We start from the raw sequence: 24,898 nt of genomic DNA, 5'->3' as shown, positions 1-24,898 counted from the left end.
CACAGGTTTGCATTTTTTTCTTAACCTTGTGCTAATATTAATGAATTTGGAGTATTCTAAAGCTGAAGGAATACTTTAGTTTTTTTAACGCCCATGTGAGCGTATGCGCACAGTCGAACACACATCCTTGCAAAGTATGCTTCTTTTGACTCGTACGCATACACAGGCATTCAATGCATGAGCAGTTTTGATCAACCTTTCACCAAGACTTACAACCCATATAAATACTGCAAAAAATGAATGTAATTATACAACCTGAGCATTACAGAAATTGCTGTTAGAAAAATCTGGCGGTGGGCATTCAGTACGCCCATACTCTTCTGATGACGAATTTCGCATCACACGCACTGTACGCTGACCCTTGCGTATGCATAAAAAGTGAAGTATACTTTGGCCTTTATGAGCAAGCATGTTTCTAGTTAGTAATTTGCATAAAATACAACCAAATTTCATATTAGGGCTTTCCATAAAACTCTTTTTACAGCTGTTCTTCGCTTTCAGCAAACATATGATGCTCTCTAAAAATGTACATATGCATATCTGCGTTGTTTTACAGATACACCTCGCAGCTCAAGCTATAGCCCAACTCCTCTAAAGGTGTATCTTCGCTTTGTATTGTTGTAATGTTGGTAGTATACTGAATGTAAATGTTCATTCTCTGTTTCCTGGACTGTGGAATTCCCGTTTATTTGTTAGCAAAAGTCTGCCAGATGACTTAAAATATCCAGTGGACTTTTGACAGCTCCAGGAATTTTGTGAAAACGGCAGTTTCTTTCAGTTTTTTCCCTCCATTTCTTCTTTGTGGTCATCCAGTTTGAAATGTTAACTACAAACATCTGTTCGCCCATGGGCGTGCTGGTCTGAAAACGTTTTCATTGGTGGTGCATTTTCGAGGCAACTGAAATAGACTGCGCCATTGACCAACAAAAGCCCTGGTCTAAAGTCAGTGTAGTGCAGTGTTTTTTGTGTTATTTAAACAGCGAATAGTTATATACGCGCCTACACTCTGCTTGTTACGCACACAGAGATGCGCAGCAGCACACAGACATTTTTGAATATTAAAAATAAAAGGATTCCTCTCTGGAGAAGCGTTCAGTTAGCCTGACGTGGTCATACTCAATTCTAGTCAGAATATGAGTCTGAAACTGCTCCATTGGGCTGTGATTATAGGGCGTGTTTCAACCGAACCAGGAAAGACCTCAACTGGATAGACCTACAACCAATCAGAGCAATGTATAACATTAATTGTCAAATGTCAACAGAACTTAAATGCACTGTGTTGCCAAGTCTGCAGTTTTCCCGCAGGTTGTTTTCCATGTCCGCGGGTTGAAGCGACCTCAGTTATGTGATTGCAACCTTGCCAAAAGCCCCGCAAAGCTATATTGGGCTTGTTTTGGGCTAGTAGTTGGCAGGTTTTGTTGTAAACACTTGGCAACCTTGTGAGTGAGTGTAAACAACCTCTGCTGGTGTTGTAAAAAACAAATTTAAGGATACACAGAGCACTTACCAACACGATCAGCATTTTTGAGAGAAATAGTGAAGGTGAATGCATATAGGAAAAAAGTTCTCAGTTTAGGATTAGAACAAATTCAACACAAACACCTTTGAAGACGTGGATGATTACGTTACTGTTTATCATCTGTCCATCATCGTCTAAAGCCCTCCCTGACAGTTTCATTGGTCCAAACAGTTTCTGTTCTGGCACAATTACTCCTCTATGGATCAAGTCCAGACCGAACTGCCCGAGCTCAAATGTTGTGGGCGGGGCTGAGTTCGGCTGGCATCCAGGCTAGCATTCAGTCTATCCGTTCGCAAATTCCACAATATAAATAGTGTATCCGCCATGGTGTAAGCACAACGGGCTATTAAAGGGAATGGGAGATGAGACTCTGATTGGTTTATTGTATGTTACACCCAAAACACACCCATGGACTGCATTTTTATATAGCGCTTTTAACAGACCCTATGGCCATCCAAAGCGCTTTACATCTTGCCTCACATTCACCCAATCACTCTCATTCACACACCGACAGTGGTGTCTGCCATGTAAGGCTCATCCAGCTCGTCAGGAGCAGCCAGAGTTAGGTGTCTTGCTCATGGACACCTCAACACTTGGTCAGGTGGAACCGGGGATCGAACCACCAACTTTCCGGTTTGTGGACAACCTACATGAACCACTGAGCCACTGCCGCCCCTCTCATGACTCGAGAGACTAGGCACAACCCTTTTGGACCATGCGCCTGGTGCACCGATCGTTTTTCCCCAGCAAAAGTGCATTCGAACACATGCTAACTGCACCTGCACCATGTGCTCAGATCCTTAAAATAGGGCCCTTTGTGTCAAACTTTTTTGCCTCGTGAAACTCCCAGTTGTGCAGATTGTATGATGAAATGTGTATGATTAAAGAATGTCTATGTATAAATCATTTCGGATCATTTTGACAACGTTAACGTCTGTAAAAACTCGAAGGAAACACTTATGTTTTTTGTACATTATTGTTGCGTAAACATACCCTAAGTACAAAAGTTATTGATGAATCATGATGCAGTTTTCACACGCAAACTCGGTGCATACACATTGTTAGTGAATGAGACCAATTGCAACAATTTGTCATGCCCGTCCTTTCTTATCTGTGTAAGATAAAGAGGCTAGTAACTCAAATGACTAAACTGGTATTAATGCATTAAGAGTATCTTCATCTTCAGCCGCTTGAAATACAGAGCGATTTGCAAGATAAGAAACATCATTACAGAGCAGTGCAGTGGGCAAGGCACACATAAGAGATTAGCCAGAATGCATAGATATGAATATGTCCAGACAGATGTGTTTTGCAGAATGTGTTAGTTCGTACACACTGCATTTGTACTTGAAACCATTGTGTCGTCCGAGTCGTCCATGTTCCATCATTCTGACTGCAAGTTAATGCTGTCGGTTAGTGTCTTCATTAATGAGTTTGAGTTTTTGTGGCCAGTTTTTTTTTTTTAATTCTTTCCCCTTGTGATGTCCTCACCCTTGTCTTCCCTTACTGCCCCTTTCTGTCTGCGTCCATGGCAACAGCTAAAGATTTCCCAGGTACAACTACAGGTAAATATTTTTTTGCTGGAGTGCTGACATCATCATTGCGAGCCAGGGCGCTGTAGTGTCGCTTGTGGAGTGGTGGATCAGGTTACGCCAATTAACCTCCTCCATAGCATGAGCTGGTAGCCATTGCCTTGCATGGGAGCACTGCTGATCTTTGTGAAATGTCATGGTGCTCCATGGTGCTGTCATTCACACAAGGGATGCTTAAAACTTTTGGCCCAGGGAAATTAATCAAGATTTATTTTAGGAAGAATCTGTAAACCTTAGAAATGCCATTTATATTGTAAAAGGGTCGATGGCATAAGTATAGGCCTATATTAGATAACAGAAAGGAAACATCTTTTATAAAAATGTAGCTTTTAGAAATGTACAGTCAGTCCTTCTACAGCCAATCATTATTTATTTTCAGTTTTTTTCCAAGAAAATGAAAGCATTTCTCCACACTTTCAACATCAAATGTCAATTGTTGCATCTAAGTAACTATATATACGTATATATGATAATAAATAAGTCTGTACACAAAACATGAGCCATCACTGACCCACAAAATATTTGAGCCTTAAAATATATATTTGAAAGTTTTTAATGAAATAGTACATTATATATAAAAATATGACTCTTTCCAAGTCTGCTTTAGTTCTTTTTTGTATTATCTCCAATAACCAGACTTAATAAACCAGCACTCAATTCTAGAAGATAGCTCAATGTCCTTGTAGACCATTTGAAAGGCGTAAACAAAGCTAAAAAAAATCCTAGTTTTCACTCACTAGAACTGAGTTGCAGCATTGACTGTTAAATCACTGCCACAAAAACATGTCATCAGTGTGTGCATGGTATGGCCTTTTGAGAACATGTTTTGTTTTTTGTTTTTTGCTATGTACAGTTTATGTCCTGTTTTTGTTTTTGTGAAACATTGATTTTTCAGCTTGGTCGTCTATTTTATTGGGGTCTCTGTGCTGAATGTTCCACCCCCCATGTGTTCTAACTATTTGTCATAGGTCAGATTTCCTTAGCCTGCTCTCCCATAAGGGAATTGATTTTAATTATAAGCAACTGTAATTTGTTTTTAAAATCTAATTATATTTTATGCCACCCACACCATATTCCACTGGGAGTACAGTGAACATGAGCTGCAAAATGAGTGTTTGAGATGACAGCGCATGTAAAGATATATCTCAGGTGTTATCTGTGTTTAGAACACAGTTCATACTTTTAAGGAACTTTACCGGTTTAAAACATTTTTTTTTAATTAATGCAATGAAAATAACAAAATACCATCCGTAATGAGTTGCATTAAACACAATTTATTTTTGTTTTCACAAACTGAGCTGTCACTGTATTCTGTATTCCACTATGGAAGCTTGTTTCTGCCAGGAAATTTAAAAAAAATGTAATTACAACTTTTTAATCTCAGAACTGCAAGTTTATATCACGCAAATTGGACTTGGTGTAAGTTTATATATAACAGATCTGAGAAAAAATGCGAGAAATAAAATTATTTCGCAGTTGGGGGTTTATATATCGCGGTTCACTTTTTTTTCAGAATTGCGAATTTATGTCGCACAATTTGGACTTTATGATTCCCAATTGCGAGATTATAGCTAACATTTCTGAGACAAAAAGTCATAAAGTCAAAGCTATAAAGTCTGAATTGCGAACAGTGCTGGGTAAGGTATTCTAAAAAAGTAATGAATTACTAGTTACTAATTACATCTTCAACAGATTATGTTACTACGTAATTATTAATTACTTTATAAATCCCATATCAGTGTCAACCAGTTGAACAGTATAAGGATGAAAATGCTCTTTTAATTCTATTAATATATATATAAAACTGCATCAATTGTTCTTAAACTGGCCAATTTATTTAAAAGAAGGTTACATTAAAATCATACATTTTTAACCTTAGATGTTAAAACAGATTACATCAGAAGTAACTGTAATTCAATTCCAGAAAAAATAAGAATAAATGAGAGTAATCCCTTACTTACTTACAAGTGAAAAGGAATAAATAAAAAAAATTACTTAGTAATGCATTAACACCCAACACTGATTGCAAGATATAAAATTCAGAAATCTTTTTTTTTTTTTTTTTTTTTTTTTTTATTCCATTGCACAAACAAGCTTCAATAGGCCATAATGCCTGTCAGCTTAACGTGTTTTGAACCGGTAACAAATTAAAAGTGTTGCCTATAGACCTCATTTCTTATCTCCACAGACATGTACAATTTCACAGGGTCTTTACCACAAATTGTAAATCAAGAAATTAACATTAATTAATTCTGCAGTGATTTATTTTGATGCAAATGTTCATTTAAAACGTATGAGGATTCTGATTGGGTGTGTGTGTGTGTTTGTGTGCCATAAAACACATTTGTACTGTGCCTCTGGCCTTTCACATGCGAGATCTTAATGGAATTCATTAACGCTCAAGCTAAATGACTTACGTCTCTGGCCACATGTCGCCATCCATGAATGAGACTAATGATCTCTTTACTTTCACAAACTAGCTCCATTTCCGAAGGAGTTCAGTATGTCTTTGCTCCATCGAAAGAAAGATACAAATCAAAGTCACTTTCAAGGAAAGTCAGTTCACTCAACAGTCTGCAGCCATATTTGCAACACCTTGGGCATTCAAGACCAAGTCCTATCTACTTGAATGGGGAAATCCTGAAATCTCTCAAAAAACTGAAAAACTTTTCGATCTCACAATTAAATAACATATTTCAGTTCCAGCCAATGCCCACTGTCATAAGTACATGTCTCAGAACACTGGATTATTGGCTGCGGTGTCATGATGACTTAATTCATCAGCAATTGGCTCTTTATTTAGATGGCAGGACTTGTTAGGCCATATTGTGATGGTGTTGCACTTTGTCCCATTTATAAGTAATATGCACTATCTTTGTATATATAGCCTTTGATACATGCATTCTAAAAAATGCTGGGTTAAAAACAACCCAAGTTGGGTTGAAAATGGACAAACCCAGAAACTGGGTTGTTTGAATGGGTCAATTTACTAGGGTTCAAACAACCCAATTTCAGGGTTTGTCCATTTCCAACCCAACATGGGTTGTTTTTAACCCAGCATTTTTGTGAGTGCTTCTGACCTCCATTAGCCAGCTGTTAATCTCTGACCAGATAAATTTGGAGATATCATAAGTGTTTTCTATATTTAATATGCAGATAAAGGGGTATAATAGGTATTTCTAGTGTGGGGTAACGCAAGTAACTTGAGTTACATAATCTGATTTTTTATTTGTATTTTTTAAGTAATGAGTAAAGTAACGCATTGCTTTTAAATTTACAACAAAATATGTTACATAAAAAAGTTACTTAAAAAAGTAACAAGTTTGTTTTCTAAATGATTGACTTCTACTGTACAAGTTTTGCATTTCCTTCCCCCTGAAACTAATTCCTTTAACTTTTAGTGTGAAAGGACCTTGAAATTTGCCAAAATTATTGAACTTTTTCTTTTGTTATTAAAAAACAAACAAGCAAGCCCAGACCAGGTGAGAAAAAGTAACGCAAAAGTAACATTACATTCCATAAAAGTAACTAAGTAACGTAATTAGTTGCTTGTTTTAGGGAGAAATGCAATATTTTAACACTGGATATCTCTCAAAAATGTCTTTAAAATAAATCCTTAGGCTATATTAATGTTACCGTGAACAACAAAAACGTATAATGGAGTATTGGACAAAATATTGTAATAGCAATACAAGTATAGCCAAGTGACAACTGAATTTAAGCAAAATGCCGCAAAATTTGGAGCCTTTGACAAACAACAACTTTATCAACAACAAAAGAAATGGAAAAATTTTTGTGGTTACCATTGTGCTGAAGAGTAAAACTCAAACAAAATTATGCAAACTGTTGCCAACACATTATTTTTATAGCGTGGTGAGCATAAAATAAGAGACTTTAAAAAACAAACAAACAAACAAAAAAATCCTGTTGAAAGGTAGTGTATATTTTGTAATATTTGGACTATGAACAATTATATTGTGTTGCATTTTGATATTTTGACGCACAATTGTTTTTAAGTAAATTAAATTAAAATGTAAAATACACAAATATCACAGCATATACCTACATACCTTCTGTCACTTTTATAAGTGCAACACAAACACGGGAACGTTTTGAGGGATTTTTCTAGCTTGACACAACCAAGGTCAAAAACCAGCAAGTATGCTCCCACATGTAAAATCATAAGAATTGATATTAAAGGACCTCAAATAAAAGAATCAAAGTGATCAGTGTGTGTTCATGTGAATACGCAAGGAGACATCACTGTCCCACACAAGCTCTAGAATCTGACTCCTGCCTTTAATTTTAGATGATGTGCTGCATAACAAGACAAACATCATTATTCTTATCCCTGCTTTAAAACTGTCTTTTCATGAGATGCCATAATGAACAGGCAATATCCTTATTATCAAGGGATATGCAAAACTGTACTTTCTATTTCTAAGCAACATCCATCTACAAAGCCGAGACAGCAAAGAGGAATTGCTGCAATAGAATAAATAAACTTTTTGAATTGTAAATGTATATAATTCCTGAGGCTCATTTAAATGGGAAACAAAATTGATTGGAAGGGCAGCTTGAAATCATAAAACTGCTAACTCATTCAGAGTTGGAGGCAATACATTGGACTATATTATCAAACTGCATATTCATAAGAAAATAAAAGACATTTGAAGGAATAATGGCTTGGCTTTCCTAGATGTGCTATCATTTTTTGAAGCTAAAGCCTATCTTGTTTTTCATAATAGCATAGAAAAAGATCCATAGATTTAAATCTGAATGTTTTAATTTCTGATTTTTTATTTCCCCCAATTCAATTAAATTGGGTGGCAAATACAACACAAGCTTTCCAAATTGAAGTAAAGCAAATCTCATGATTGGTGTACTTGATTCTGAACAGCCTTTCATAAAGCGTACCATACTTTGAACTTGATTTCAACATGGCTTTTATTTTGCCTCAAAACAAAGCACAATGTTAATTGAACAAAATGGGTTCATTTACGTGTTAGAAATGGGTCTGCAGAAGTCCCTGTTCTACACATCTCCCAGGGTCACTTTGCCAAGCACAGCAGAAGTGAGAGCCATTCATCACTATGAGCTAATGAGAACAAGTTCCAAGTGCAATAAAGACACATAGTTAAAGTTTACACCCCTGCAGAAGCCCTGAAATTGCGCCCAACGCAGGGCCAAAAGGTGCTGCGTCAGGAAACGATCGCTCCAAGTCAAAGAAAAAACATTTTTGTCCCGTTCCCTTCAAGTGAGGTTAAAGGGACATTGTACCCAAAAATGAAAATCCTGTCACCCTCATGTTGTCCCAAACCTGTGTGACTTTCTTTCGTCTGTGGAACACAAAAGGTGATTTAAAAAATAAATAGAAAATAATATCTTAGCCTGAATAAGCATTTAAAGGTACAGTAAGTGATTTCTGTTGACATTTGAACATTTGAACTGATTGAGGCGGCCAAATATGAATCAGATTCCGATTAGAGAATCAGGAATGGAGAAGAGATTCTTGGTAACAATTTATTTGCAATCTTGAATATGAATTTGTGGTATGCAGCTGTGATATTGTATGGTCTAAATAAAATACAGTAGTACACTGTAAACAAACACTTGCGTTGTATCGGAACAGAACACTAGCGCGCTGGTGACTCGTGATGATTAGTTCGGCAAATTACGGCAAAAAAAGCGGAAAAACTAACAATATAAAAATCGGAAATTATCAATCACATGCATAACACATACAGATATGATATAAATGTACATATGTACTTACATGTATTGCATTAACGCATTAAACATTGCATAAGCAGCAGCATAAATTAAGCTTGACTGTCATCTTCTACCAGTGCACGTCACTATAAATGGAATGTGTGGAAAAAATAACATTAGTTCAGGCTTTCTGACAACCGTATCCGGTCGGCAAAACTCCGAACACATCTTCCCTTTTTAAGAATGACTTCAGTGCCGTTCTTTGTTCTTTTCTCAGAGAAAAGCTTAACTCCAAGTCTTCAAGAGTCGTAGCCAAAGCAGATTCGAAAGACCGCCGGTCGCCAGCTTCTTTGTTTACTAGTAACATGCAAACGCAACTCAGCCGTCATTATGCTAAGCCCCGCGCACCGATTCTATAAACGATGTGATTGGCCCGACCAGAGTTTGGTATTTACAGCTCAGAAATGTATTGAGAGTTGCTAGACACTCGCGGCAGATTAAATTTGCTGCCGCTAGGGTGCGTCTAGATTTCTAGGCTAACCTAAGCAGCCTCCTAGCGCTAAAACCATACTCTGTAGGTTTCGTGTTCAGGTCAGTACAGACAGTAGCACAGTACCTGCATGACTCGTCATAGACGTAAACAGAGAAAAGTACAATATTCTTCCGCAAGACCGTTTTATTATCCGCTAGAGAGCTAAAAGTTACTTAGTGGTGCTTTAAAGCTCTTGCATGATCATAACTCTTGTTTTTCCTGTGATATTCATCAGACCTTTTCTCTATTGCAATGTCTCTCAGCCATCTCTCTTTCTACACTTACTGTACCTTTAAGCTTGAAAAATGACACAAAAGCTCCATAAATATGGAGAAACAAACCAAAATCAAGTTATCCGCTTTAGCCCCTTCTTGTAAGAAATTACGTGAGCAAATCAATAGTTTTTAGTTGGATAGTTTCAGTGAATCAATTGTTTTGGTTCACAGATGGAAAGACTTAGTCATTTTACTGATCAGATTCAACTCACTGAAGCCCCTTTCACACTCCATGTCGGACCCGCAATATTCCCGGAACATTGCCGGGTCGCCTTCTGTGTGAAAGCAACCACGTCCCGGGATTGATTACTGAGTTGAACCCGGGTCGGGGACCTAGTAACGTTGCGGGATTCGACCCAGGACGAGCGCTGTGTGAACAAAAGCCGAAACTAATGCCGCAACATGTACATAGTTATCGTGTGACTCCTAGAGCTTGTTTTTTCAGTAATACAACCCTGCAGTGGCAGAAGAGCTAGTCGGTGTTTTAAATGCAGAGAGTGTTCGTATAAAAAAAGGAACTAAAATTAAACAAGCAGAAACATGCGCAAACTGGACACAAGTCGAGACCATGGAGCTCCTTACTATCCGCGCTGAAGCTTAGATCGCTCGACGTTATACGTCACATCAGGATGTCACGTGTCAACTCGATCCGGGACCGTTACGGGTTGTGTGTGAAAGCGCACATATTACGGTATTTCGCTGGCAGTGTGAATGGACCAAATCTAGCGGCCCGGGAACAAATGCCGGGTCGCATTATCCGTGTATTTTCCGGAATCGCAGTGTGAAAGGGGCTTTAGTGATTTGGTTGCAGTGATTAACAGCATACAAGAGGACCAGATTTTCAGCGAATAACAACTTAAAGTTTGTTCCCGGTCCTCATGAACTTTCATTATGGAAAAGAGTGGCTAAGCTTTTCATAAAAATAAAAAAATCACCTTTTGTTTTCCACAGAAGAAAGAATAAGAATTTCTTTCCACACATTCAAGGCAGGTAGTGACAGCACTACGCTCTCCACAGTGGGGACTTAAGATTCACGACTCCAGGTGACGATTTATTCAGTAGAAGTTCAGAGGCGACCAAATTCATCCTAGTCTGCGCTTGCTCACTCAAAGTTAAACCCAGGAGACAAATCAGCCTGCTGCAAACCCCTGCCGTTTTTAAACGTCTTGTATATCGCCATGGATTGAGTCACTTTGGTCCTTGCAGGGCTGTGTGAGATATGACAGGTCTTTGGTAGCTGTTCAGCATTCATGTGTAATGATAAGTCCTCCCACCCCTCCCTCCTGCTGCCTATTGAAAGTCAGTATAGAACATTGGCTTTGAATTGATGTTGCTTGGGCTCCAAAACTCAAAACAGCATGACATGCTGGGGATGATTCTGTGATCCGGCATGGAATAAACACCAGTTTGCAATTCCCCAATTTGTCTGCATGGGAATGTCATATGGCAGTATATTGTTTATATATAGGAATGCCTAACCCAATATTCCCTAAATATTCAGTTGTAAATGAAAATGGGTTCCAAAAGCTTTTTAGTAACATTAATTGATTAAATCATGATGATAATTTTAGGTTGTGTATATATACTGTATATATATAATAAAGAAAGTACTAGATTGTTTAACCTTTTATATATATATATATATATAAAATTATCCCATTTTTTGTTTTAAATTAGATTTGTATATTTTTGAGAGGTGATTTTCCATTCAAAACATAGTTAACTATTTCCTGGCCAACACTTAAAAAAAAAAAAAAAAGTTGCTAGCCAGTATTGCTGTTCATTGTTACAACATTTTCATGGCCCCCAGAATATGTTGTTGTATGAGTATCTGAGCATGCAAATTGTCAAAAGGAAGATCAGGGCCTCTGCTTTTAAACAAACAACAACAAATGTTTTATTCTAGCTTCATGCGTTCATTTTTTTATCAACACTTGGATGTGGGAACGTTTAATTTTAAAAAGCAACATTTTGAACAAAAAGCTGGAAAAATTGGGTTTTTGTCAAAGACTACAACGCGCATAAGCAATGCTTTTACCGCTTGTTTCTGCTTCTTGTTTCCTGTGTTTTGACCTGGAGATTCACTACTCTTTCAGAAGTTGCATAATACTGAGACAAACAAAAACAAAACAAAAACATGCTGAGTAGTACAAAAACAAATTACCCAGACCTGAACCTACCTATGAATCTAATGGGAAAAGCACATAAAAGTCATAAGTAAATGTCAACAATTTCACCATGTTGTACAAGTTTTGGCTTTAATCGCATGACTTTTTTTTGATGCGCATCAGATTGAAATGCTAAACTTTGTACCAAATAATATTTTTATGCCTCGAACAAGCTTTTTTTTTAATGCACATTTTGTAAACTTAATTTGCATCTGGGTCTCTAGACATGGTCTGGGTAAGTCAGTGGGATTTTTAGATTTTCGTCTGGAGGACGAAATTGTCCCATTTATCGTCCGCCAGACGAAAATCTGCCTGATCACTTAGAAAACCAACCTTTCCTCAACAACCTGCACAATTTAACACATATCTAAATTGAATGGGATCAAGTGAAAAATGACTGCCTGCTCCAGCTGAGATGCTTACAACAGTATTTAGTGAATTGTGGGAAGTAATGTGGGTGTTCATGCATCTTATATTAACACACCGACCCATAATTGGCTAATTATAGCGGTTGCTCCACTGGCATCTTCTCATTCCATCCTCTCCATCTCCTCCTCCTCTAGATCCTAATGCTCTGACGCAGCACGGCCCCGACCACGCGCTCATCGGCGGAGTGGTTGCCGTGGTGGTCTTCATCACCCTGTGCTTCATCATTGTCCTGGGCCGATATCTGGCCAGGCACAAAGGTATGGCTTTCCTCCCCTCTCTCGCCCCCTCACCTATAGTGTGCAAAATGCTTCAACATGTCCACTGTTGTACCTTATGTGTCTATGTGACCTATGTGGGACTGTGTGGACAGGGACATACTTAACCAATGAGGCCAAAGGAGCGGAGGACGCCCCTGACGCAGACACTGCCATCATCAATGCGGAGGGGAACCACGCACATGCAGAGGAAAAGAAAGAGTACTTCATTTAGCACCTCTGTTTTTTTCTGTTCAGTATTGTCACGGCAACACTGCGAGCCAGCAGAGGAGGCGTTATAGCGCTCCGCTCCCTAACAGCACTAGTCTGGTCTGGCTTTGTCTCTGTTTGCAAACCTCTTTAAGGCCAAATTCGACACGCCACCTGCTGCAAAAGAATGTTGCCTTTTTTAAATGATTCCTAATCGTCCAAAAAACTATATATATTAGTTGAGTTTGTAACTGTAACACCAGGTCCATTTAGGCCAAAAAACCCTATCCCACCCCTCCAAAATGACCCCCGTTTGATTTGCCAAGTGCCAAAATATACAGACATGTGCTTGTCATGTTTGTTGCTGTGTTTATTCATTTAATTTCCCAATGAATGCTGATTTCTCAACCACCCTCACTGTGCCTGTTATATACCTTTTTACAGATATTACCAGGGAGCGGCAAGAAATGTGGTTCATCTCAAGTCGGAAAACCTTGGCTTTGCCAATAATTACGCTTTAAGACAAGAATATGTGAGATGTATAATGTAAATATCATGTACTGTCTTTGTTTTTTTGTGTGCGTGTCTGTTGTTTTCCATTGTCAAAGTGGGTGTTTTTTTTTAAGTACGCCCTGTAATAAAGAATATCCCCCAGAGGTACGGACAATTATGTAACATACGGACTCCCGAAACAAGCCGGCAGATTGAAAATGGCAGGAAGTCGATGAAGCACAAATGAGAATTGGTGTGTAACCATTAGAAGCAAGATTATTTTCTATTTCCATCATACCTGTCTGTATATTCTTGCACTGTTAATATCCCCCCCCCCCTCCCCGAGCGTTTATTTCAAACCTGAAAATGTACCAAACATAAGCACAAATTCATTGTAAAATGTCATTGGTTTAGACAGTCTCAGGATGAAAAGAAGAGCCTAACTGAATTTGTCTTTTATCACTAGAGTGAATGAATTTTTGTTCTCACTTTGTGAATTGATCTAAACAGCCATTTGTTCGACGTTTGAATGGAAGTTCGGCATTGTTTCATTTCGATTCGCTGACCGACCCTTGTTAATATTGCTGTATATTATTTTGCTAAAGTGATTATTGGTGGAATATTGTTAAACTATAGGATCCCATATATATATATATATATATATATATATATATATATATATATATATATATATATATATATATATATATATATATATATATATGAGAAACAAATGTCAAAATATCTATTTCAAGTGTCCCATACATTTAGTTCCTATAAGTGAAGAAAATATTTGTTTGTTAGTTTGTTTTGTCCCAACCCAGGGAATGTATATAATGTGTATACTTAAGCATTTGGTAAGCTGTTTATTTAATTGAATTTGGAATCTTTATTGCTCTGTTTTATGCTACATGTGTGCAATTCCATTTTAGCCTCTCTACACAAGGTATGTCTCAACGGATACTTTTCATTAATATCAATTTATTGGGTAAATCTGATGGACAAACACAATACATTATTATTAGTGCTTTTTATAAGCTTGTGAACAGATAGGATCATTTGTTCATGAGAAGGTCAGAACAACAATCACCATTATTGCCTTTGTGTTTGCAACAAAACATACGACCACACATTGAAGCTCTGGAGCAGCGTAACCTTCAATGTACGTTTTTACGAAACATGTTTCCAGTGTTCATACTTTATTTCACTCTTTATAACATCAACTAGAACTAAGACATTTTTCTAAGAACTTTTGATTTGCCCTGTGTTTTTTGTTTGTTTTGTTTTCTTGTTTGTTCTTCTTTTTTTTCTTTTTTTTTTGCTGTATGGGAAAATGTGTGAGGTTGCTTTTACATTAAATATTCAACTTTTTCAAACTATGCCTCTGTAAGAAAAGAAAAAAACTCAGAGTACTGAGTAAAATATGCACAAACTCAGATTTGTTTTTTCTTCTTCATGCAACACACAAGTGAACACACACACACTATATTAGGCAGCAGGTGAACATTTTGTTCTCCAGGTTGATGTGTTAGAAGAGGAAAAATAGGCACGCATAAGGATTTGAGCGAATTTGACAAGAGCCATATTGTGATGGCTAGATTACTTTGATTAGTTAATTTGAGTGCATCTGCAAAACTGCAGTTTTTGTGGGGTGTTCGCAGTCTGCAGTGGTCAGTATCTATCAAAAGTGGTCCAAGAAAGGGACAGTGGAACAGTGAACCGGCGACAGGGTCATTGTGGCCAAGGCTCACTGATGCACATGGGGAGTAAAGGCTGACCTGTGTGGTCTGATCAAACAGACAAGCTACTGTAGCTCAAATAACTCAAGAAGTTAATGCTGGTTCAGTTAGAAAGGTGTCAGAATACACAGTTTATCGCAGTTTGTCGCGTAATGGGCTGCATAGCTGGAGACCAGTCGGGGTGCCCACGCTGACCCCTTCCACCGCCGAAAGCGCAAACAGTGGGCACGTGAGCATCAGAACTGGACCTCAGAGCAATGGAAGAAGGTGACCTGGTCTGATGAATTATGTTTTCTTTTATATCACATGGGTGGCTGGGTTCTTCACTTTCCTGGAGAACACATGACACCAGGATGCACTTTGGGAAGACGGCAAGCCGGCAGAGACAGTGGGATGCTTTGGGCCAGGGGTGGCGAACTCCAGTCCTGGAGAACCTAAATCCTGCAGTGTTCATCTTTAACCATGATAAAACTTACCTGCCTTTAGTGTCTTACCCTTCAGACCTTGATTAACTTGTTCAGGTGTGTTTGATTATGGTTGAAGCAAAGCTCTGCAGGACTGGAGTTCAACACCCCATGGGCAAAGTTCTGCTGGGAAACCTTGGGTCCTGCAATCCATGTGGATGTTACTTTGACACATACCACCTACCTAAGCATTGTTGCAGACCATGTACACCTTTCAATGGAAACAGTATTCCCTGGTGGCTGTAGCCTTTTTCAGCATGATAATGCATCCCGCCACAAAGCAAAAATGGTTCAGGAATGGTTTGAGGAGCACAATGATAAGTTTGAAGTGTACACTAATCTCAAATTCCCCAAATCTCAATCTATTCAAGCATCTGTGAGATGTGCTGAACAAACAAGTCCGATCCATGGAGGCACCACCTCGCAACTTACAGGACTTCAAGGATCTGCCGCTAACATCTCGGTATCTCCAGATACCACAGCACACCTGCAGGGGTCTTGTGGAGTCCATAACTCAAGGGGTCAGGGCTGTTTTGGCAGCAAAATCGGAGACAACACAATATTAGTCGTAATGTAACACTGCCAGCGGCATGAGGTAAAGTGACAGCAGGATGGTGCGTTGCTTGTGCCGCCTCTAATGCCGAGTTCACACTGCATGATTTCAGGCATGATTTCCACTCGCTGACAGGTTTTTACAAATCAACGACAAATGCCGAAAGCGAAGGTAAATTGGTGCTCGTTCACGCGAGTAAGAATTATCAAAGGTGTGATCCTGACTGAAAATTATATCAGCGATGACCTACAGCCAATGAGAGAGTGGGATACATGGCAGTGGGAAGTTCGGGGAGGAGTTAATTTTTTTAATAGATATATTTACAATTCTATCAAACAGAAACAAAGCACATACATTTGCTTGACCAGCCGCAATGGCAGCACAGTGCAAAATTATTTATTTGTCTCCAACTCTCTTTGCAGAACACAATCCTTGCTCCCCATGTCTCCCCAACCATTTTCTCCCCTTAATCTTTTTTTTTTTTTTTTTTTTTTTTTTCGTTACAAATCAGAGCACAGGCATTTTGGATCGAAAAGCTTCTTGTGGGAGCTTCAGTCTGGCGCGAGAATTGGTCTCATGCGGGAGTGATATTGCGTTATTTCCTTATCCCTTCTTGTGTGTTTTTGGTTGTGAAATGTAGTTTGCGGACCAGACAGAGTTGTTGGTGACTCTTCCTATTGTAAAGTCATACAATGTGAAGCACCTCTGTCACCAATCCATGTGCACACTGCAGCAACTGAATGCTACTCCAGATAGTCATGCAGTGTGAAAAGAACAGCAATCTGACGACTTTGAAAATCGTGTAATGTGAACAAAGCAAAATCTAGACAGACACCTAATGTGTGCAGTGGGGGGGGGGGGTCTAATTGGTAATGAATGGGGAAAAGTCACATGAGAGGAGACAATGGTTGCATCTCAATCAGCTCCCTGGTTCAGTAGTCAGGGCACTGATCAGGACATAAGTCAATTTGAGACGCACCCAATGCCTCCATCGCACTATGATCGGCTATGATTGGATGCGATTGGTTATTGATTAAGCAATAGATTGACACGTTCGTCTGTGTGTGAAGGAATATACACGTCCTCTTTTGTGTATAGGGATGCACGCCCCCCCCCCCCCCCCCCCCACCCCGAAAAGTGGGCTCCCCCAAAGGCCACAGTATAGTTCGAACACTGCTGATCAGGACATAAGTCAATTTGAGACGCACCCAATGCCTCCATCGCACTATGATCGGCTACGATTGGATGCGATTGGTTCACGTAATAAATCCCACCTCTTGTTTTCTTGTGCGTTATCAAATCAGAAGACAATGAAAAAGACTTAAAGCTACACTATGTAACTTTTCCATCTGCTAGAGGTCACCTGTTGAAAACAAAGGTGTAGTTTTTATGATGGCAAGTTTGAGCTCAGAATCTTGGGACATGTGGTCTTCACCTCACAGCCGGTGGAAAAGAGTCGGGATGGGACTCGGGCAGAAATCATGCACATGAATGTGATTATTAATGTTACTGTAGTATGAAGCAGAGCAGGACCGTGTGTTGAGGAGCTGAGCAAGGCCGCTGGAGCGATTGTTACCCAAACACACGGCTCGCGAGCAGCGGGACTTTTATTATGAAGGGACACAGTCGTCGGCGCCATTTCCGCTTTTCCGGTCAAGAGTTTGAGGTAACGCAGCTCTGTTTATCATATAAGATACATTTAAGTGTGATTAAAATAGCAATTTTTACAATTTACAAATAGGCCTAGTTGGAAACATTTGGGATATTGTAAGAACTCAACTGAAGAAAATATATAACACTGGCCTGGTGTTTTTTGGATATTTTACTGCAAACAATACTACATAGTGCACATTTATTAGAAAGACTGATTAAAATGTAACTAAAAAAATGCAACTCACAACTTTGTCACATCAAAATCAAACTTAAAATTGCCTGAAAATATGACGACTAGGGTTTTTAGTGAGCAATCAGCTTGATGAAATTAAAAGTGCATCTTCTTGTCTGTGACCAACATATATGTACAAGCTTGATGATTGCTGAAAATATGTTGACTGTTAAAAAAGAAAAGCTGAACACAAGCTGATCTAAATGTAAATCTAAAATTATCATTATATCACAGTTAAATAGTATTATAAATATTAATATATATTATATTTATATTATTATAAATATTTATAGTATTATAATTATATATATATATATATATATATATATATATATATATATATATATATATATATATATATATATATATATATAAAACAATTATTTCAATACAATTATAAAAATGAAACACTTTTGAAATAAAAATATGAATTATATATGAATAATATAAATTGCATGGTCTTATTTTTGCAGGTTAATATGCGAGTAAATCATGTCCTTGAGCTGGAATGATATTCTATATAAATAATATTTTATGTGCGCTGAAGTGGGCTTGTATTGTGAATTCCATGGCTACATGCTGCCACCAAGAGCCGGGAGCTCTCAAGGCATGAGTATGCGATGCACTTCTTTTCTCAAAGCTTTGTTTATTGTCTCCAACTTTAAGTGGCTTTCTGCTGAAACTTTCAAATCCTGTCCTTCTTCCCACTGTACCACCATGGCGACAGCTTTACATAATCCATAGTGCGGGTTGCCAAAAAAATTACAGGAAAGGATTTGAGGAGATCAAAACATTTCAGAAGGAGCAATGCAGTGCATTCGGCCTTAAATCTAGACTGAGGCTTAACAGAATAACCGACACAAAATCATTACATTTCTCTGCGCTCACAAAAAAGAAAAAGAAAATGTATGCTGTATGATTAAATGTTAGTTAATGCTGGTTCAATTGATGGAATTAGCCATTAAAACTGAAAAGACATTATAACACAACAACTGAAACTGATCTATTTTCAAAAGGGTTTTTACATCTATGAACAAGTTTGGAGTGAATGATCATTCAGGGCTCTGGGCCAATTAAGCTGAATCCAACTGATTAATAACAGAGCTATTGTAGTTGTTGATGATGTTTAGTAATAGTATTACTACCACCACTACTACTAATTTCATAATAATCATTTTAATCCTAAAAAAATGAATGGTTATCTTGCCTGATTTTGTCAAAGGAATGAGACATTAATTTTTGTTAGTTATAAATATAGTTCAGTAATCATGAGAAATGTATATTTTCTCAAGGAGTGGTTTTGCATGTAAAATTCCATACATCTAGTTCAAAGATTGCAATTATTTTTATTAATTTTATTAACCAAGCTAAAATAGTTGGAACCTGCCATCTGCGTAACATCTCAAGAGACTTAATTATTAGGATTGATATTTCCCCAGTGCAGTTAACAGAATATTATTTGGCCTGTTCCCAATTAGCTTTTCTGCGGATTTCAAAGCAGTGGTGCTGCCAGAAATCTCCAAGTGAGTAAATCTTTCTGAAATAGGGAGGACTTTATCCAATGATGTTATTTACAATTATATCAGTATTTATTTTTATTTTTTTTACACAATGTAATTATTAATCACAGGCATGCTCCCTGATATAACTGAGTCGAAGACATTGGCATGAAAATCAGGGGCTCTGTAAATCTTTTTGGAATCTGTTTATTTACAAGAACCATCTGGATTAACCAGTTCACTAGAAAAGAATCAAACATTCAAAAGCTACATATGAGAGAAAGGTCTGTTTATGTCTGTTTAAACACACAGTGCATTGCACCCTGATGCATATTGAGGCTACATTAATCCTAATTTGAAAATAGTGTTTTCTTATCAAAACGTTCCATGTCCACTCTAGGTTGCTCATCCACACTGAAACTAAAAATGCTTAAATCACCATACTGCGCATGTGTAAAACATACTAGGTGATACGGAGAGCGCAGACATAATAAACTTCTATTCTTCTGGCACATTCATTTTATTAGCAAGATATCCCACCACTCAGGGTTGCATTCAGGTTGCACCCAAAATCGCATGGTCTAAACCGCTAGGGTTTGCTGCGGGAGAGCAGTTGCGAGTACATTTTCAGTCATCTTTGCAGTAATGCAATATGAAGACTGTAGAAAGGAACTCTTTAGCAACAGCAGGCACAACAAAGGCAGTATAAAAATAGAAATCTATGGGTACAATATGCGTCACGTGACTAAACATGCGTCATCGTTTTCAAATACCTCCGTTTTCACAGTCCACACTGCAACATGAAAACGCTTTCAAATGTATCCACTTGGGAGTTTTCAAAAAGCTTTGCCTTCATTGACATAAACTATGTTTACTTGAGAAAGTGATGAGATCAAAATGCGATGTGGGATGACGACAAGCCAGCGGAGGGAGCGTGATGCTCTGGGCAACGTTCTGCTGGGAAACCTTGGGTTCGGCCATTCGTATGAACATCGATTTGACATGTGCCACCTACTTACTTAAACATTGTTGCAGACCAGGTTCACCTCGTCATGACAAGTAGCCTCTTTCAGCAGGATAATGCACCCTGACATACTGAAAACACTGTGAAAGGAATGGTTTGAGGAACTTGATCAAGAGTTCAAGGTGTTGTCCTGGCCTAGCCTGAATGCCAGCCGAACTCAGCCCCACCCACAACATTTGAGCTCGGGCAGTTCAGTCTGGATCCATAAAGGAGTAATTATGCCAGAACAGAAACTGTTCGGACCAAGGAAATTGTCAGGGCAGGCTTTAGACGACGATGGACAGATGATAAACAGTAACGTAATCATCCATGTCGCTTGTTGGGTTGAGTTTGTTCTAATCCTAAATGGAGAACTTGTTCGTATATGCATTCACCGTCTCTATTGCTCTCAGAAATTATGATAATGTTGGTAAGTGCTCTGTGTATCCTTAAAATCTTTTTTTACAACACAGGCAAAGATCGTTTACACTCATCTTTTTCAACGTGACTTTTTCCAGCGTGCGTGCAGACAGGGTTGCTAATTTTTTACAACAAAACCCACCAACTACTAGCCCAAAACAAGCCCAATAGCTTCTCGGAGGGGGTTGCAAAAATGGTGTTTGGAAGGTAAAATGTGTGTTATTTTGGCAAGGTTGCCAGCTAAAATTCGCATTGCTGGGTCTACACATCACATAATTGAGGTCGCTTCAACCCACGGACATGGAGAACAACTCGCGGGAAAACCGCAGACTTGGTAACACAGTGCAGTTGAGTTCTGTTGGCGTTTGACAACTCATGTTATTAGTCGCTCCGTTGCTCTGATTGGTTGTAGATCTATCCAATTGATGTCTTTCCTGATTCAGTTGAAACACTCCCCATAACCACAGCCCAATGGAGCAGTTTCAGACTCATATTCTGACTAGAATATGAATACTAGAGTATAACGACATCAGGCTAGCCCTGGCCTACAAACTCCCCAGATCTCAATCCAATTGAGTACTTGTGGGATGTGCTTAATCAACAAGTTGGATCCGCAGCGGCTCTACCTCGCAACATACAGCACTTGAAGGATCTGGTATCTGGGCTGACATAATATGTTGCTGTCTAGGCAGAGGACATCTTCAGGGGTCTTACAGAGTCTATACCTCAGTGGGTCAGCGCTGTTTTGGCTGTTATTAGGCAGGTGGTCATAATGTTTTTGCTCATCGGTGTACGCAACATCCATTTTGTGGCTATTGATGTTTAATTTACAAACCATTAGGCATATTCTGGCAACTTTTATTGGGTGGGCCAGTCATCAATGACCCTTTAGAGAAAAATGATTTTAAAAACAATTCCAATAAGATTGAAACAAAAACAGCCTATCAACTATTGAGGCACTAACAGCACCTCTAAATTACTATTTCAATCCTCCTTGCATAGTATCACCATGCTGCTGTGGTTTCATCTATGATTATATGCGGAGTATCCCTTCCTGTCATTGTATGCTATGTTGGCTAGCCTACACCATTGGAATATTTCTAAGCACACACCTCATTAAAGACCTTTGAGTGGAAAACAAAACAAAATAAGTAATTTGGAGATCTTTAGTATGCATGGAGGAGGTAAACAAATGAGATCACCTTGAAAGGACAATTAAGAAAGAAGCTAAGAACCTGTCGGGCCACACAGAGTAATTACAACTTAAAAGATAAATGATTGAGTTTTTAATGGTGTTCTGAATCTAGTTAGTTTTAACGAAACAAGCAACGATCAATACACTTGAACAGAAGACCACAAATGAACCCAATTGGCAGATTTATCTTTAGAATGACTGACTCTGACAACTGGCATGGCGACCTTGAGCAAATGGACCAACAGAAAATGGGTTTTTCTGATTAAAACCAACGTACCCTAGACATGGGAGATTATTTAAATTCAGTGCGGGAGGGCAAGCCAAACACAACTTTATCTTTAATAGGGAGCTTTAAAAGGAATTCACTATAAGACTGGGCTGCTCAAGATGGAGATTTACCTTCCTGCAAAGGACAAAATTGATTTTTTAGGTTTGGCACTTTAAGGTACTTTTATTGTACAGCAAGCTGGCAAAATCGTATGCATTTCTATAATGTGATTTGTACGAAAACGTACATACGATGTACAATTTAACTCACTGGGGCGTGAGCAGATCATATGAAAATGTATGATTACAGATTATACAAACACATTAGCCACCAACCTACCCAAAACATACAATAGATTGTTGAAGATTGTTGAAGGTCTTTCTATGTCTTTTACATATTGTAAAGGGTCTTCAGTGACATTTCCTCTGGCCACAGAATTCAGAGATTCCAAGAGAAATAAGTTTTTGTCTGCTCTTCATGTGGTTGGATGGAGGCCTCATGTTAGAGAGTAGGTTGGGCATGACAGGGATTATCCGTCATCGTCTAAAGCCCGCCCTGATGATTTCATTGGTCCGAACAATTTCTGTTCTGGCATAATTACTCCTCTATAGGACAATTCACCATGACGTCACAACAGTAATAAACGTTATTTAAACGTTATCCAGACCGAACTGCCCGACCTAAAAAAATTGTGGGCGGGGCTGAGTTTGGCTTTTGTTCGAATTTTCCGTTATTTGTGAGAAAACGCTGTTGGACGCTAGAGGGCGCTATTACACATCTTCTGAATGAGTACTGAATCTCCTGATCAAAACACACACGAGTAAGACGTAGTAAAACAAGCGATTGCATGTAATCATATGTAAAAAAATAAATAAATAAATAACGTCGTCATCATCATCATTAAACAGCATATGAATCAAAACTATCTAATTTAGGGGTCCCCAAGCTCGGTCCTGGAGGGCCACTGTCCTGTAGAGTTTAGCTCCAACCCCAATCAAAAACACCTGAAACAGCTAATCAATGCCTTTATAGGCCCAAGTAAGACATTAATTAGCTAGTTCAAGTGTGTTTGATTGACAGGTTCGTAAACTCTGTAGGACAGTGGCCCTTCAGGACCGAGTTTGGGGACCCCTGATCTAATGTTACTGCATGAAATGTGGACCCAGGACGAGCTGTGCAAGCTTTTAAGAGTGTTGATGTACTCGCTCTGAATCTGATCTGTATACAGTCTTTCACATAAACGTGATTTTCTCAGCTTTTTGTTCAAAATGTTGCTTTTTTTTAAATGGAACTTACCCATATTCAAGAGTTGATAAAAAAGGAATGCATGAAGCTAGAATACATTTTTAAGAAGAGGGTCAGCTCTTAATTTTGATATTGCATGCTCAGATATTCATTAAACTAAATATTCTATGGGATATTACATTTTAGTGAAAATGGTCAAAAACCCTGGTGGTTCCCAGGGTGGTTCCGACCCAACTTCTGTCGAACACGAAGATATTTTGAAGAATGTCGGTCAAAGTAGTTAGAAAAAAAAAAATACTATGGAAGTGGTTGCCATCAACTGAGTGGTTATCAATATTCCTCAAAATATCTTCTTAGGGTGAGTAAATAATGACAATTTAATTTTGGGTCAACTATCCCTTTAACAGCAGGGGCAAGCCTATTTGGTGCGAAACAACTGAACATATGTGAAATTTGTATCTGTAGAGCATACACGTCTATCAATACATTTGAAGTGACAGAAAAAAATCTTCATGTGTGATTCCTAGAATAGGATTTGTGCACCTGCAGTGAAGAATGTGTAAAGGTGTCACTGTTGTGTTGTGTTTGTAAGAGAGAAAAAAAGCTACAAGTTTACAACTCCTAAAAGATTTTTTCTGTCACTTCAAATGTATTGATACACATGTGGATATGTTCTACAGATACAAATTTCACTCTCACACGTGTTCAGTTGTTTTACACGAAATATACCTTCACACAAGCCCTCCCACTTGGGTAGGATCTTGAAAGATGAGCCACTCTTGCTTGGAGGTCTCCGAGCGATATCTACTTGGAACTTACCACTCCCATCTGCGCTTTTATTCGTTTGTGTGCAGAACCCTTATTTGCCGTGTTTAGAGCAAGAGTTTAGAGTTAAGTCTCTTCATGTGTTGTGCCTGCCTTGAAAAGATTAATTTGCTTTGAAAGTGCATACTTGTACTATATGCGCTGCGCATATTAAATGTATAAAATAACGCTTTTTGGATGTGTATTTAAAATCATGCAGGGTCTACTTGTGTGCGTATGAACAATGAACACGCTATCCATAATACATGATTATTCTGACCTCTTGTGGTGAAGAGACTCAGCTGCTGACAACCACAGGGCTCCATCACATCTTTAAAAATGTTACCATTTCGGACTCTTTTAAAACATCAGCATATGTTGAACACTTTCTATTATTCAGATTTGATCATTTAAAATAATAATGAATTGTGTGGTGGCTAGAGAGGAACCTGAAATCAGTTTACAAAACATTATATGCATCACTTCTTCAGTAGTGACCCTCTTTAAAAACCAAGCTAAAATATGCTGACGTGTATTTCATGCATTACATTTAAAAAAGATTGATTTGTTCAGTCTCTGTCAGCACATTAAGCAAGCACCATTGCATTTCCACATTTTCTGAAGAAAAAAAATATATATA

At 38.3% G+C, this 24,898-nt stretch overlaps 1 protein-coding gene across 6 annotated transcripts in view; it reads left to right on the top strand.

Moving 5' to 3' along the window:
- Positions 1-13,839, top strand: part of cadm2b (cell adhesion molecule 2b) — a 263,536-nt gene extending 249,697 nt beyond the window's left edge. The window contains exons 9-12 of one of the 6 annotated variants that reach the window (XM_067450974.1): positions 3,058-3,084; positions 12,362-12,484; positions 12,598-12,703; positions 13,136-13,839. In XM_067450974.1, coding sequence (XP_067307075.1) covers positions 3,058-3,084; positions 12,362-12,484; positions 12,598-12,703; positions 13,136-13,241 — 362 coding nt within the window. In that variant the 3' untranslated portion in view covers positions 13,242-13,839. The other 5 variants (XM_067450978.1, XM_067450975.1, XM_067450976.1 and 2 more) reach the window with 5 other exon arrangements.
- Positions 13,840-24,898: the final 11,059 nt, after the last annotated feature.

Source organism: Pseudorasbora parva, chromosome 8 (assembly GCF_024679245.1).
Source record: "Pseudorasbora parva isolate DD20220531a chromosome 8, ASM2467924v1, whole genome shotgun sequence".
NCBI lineage: Eukaryota > Metazoa > Chordata > Actinopteri > Cypriniformes > Gobionidae > Pseudorasbora > Pseudorasbora parva.
Note: the sequence above shows the minus strand (reverse complement) of the source record. Positions and strands in the feature narration are given on the sequence as shown.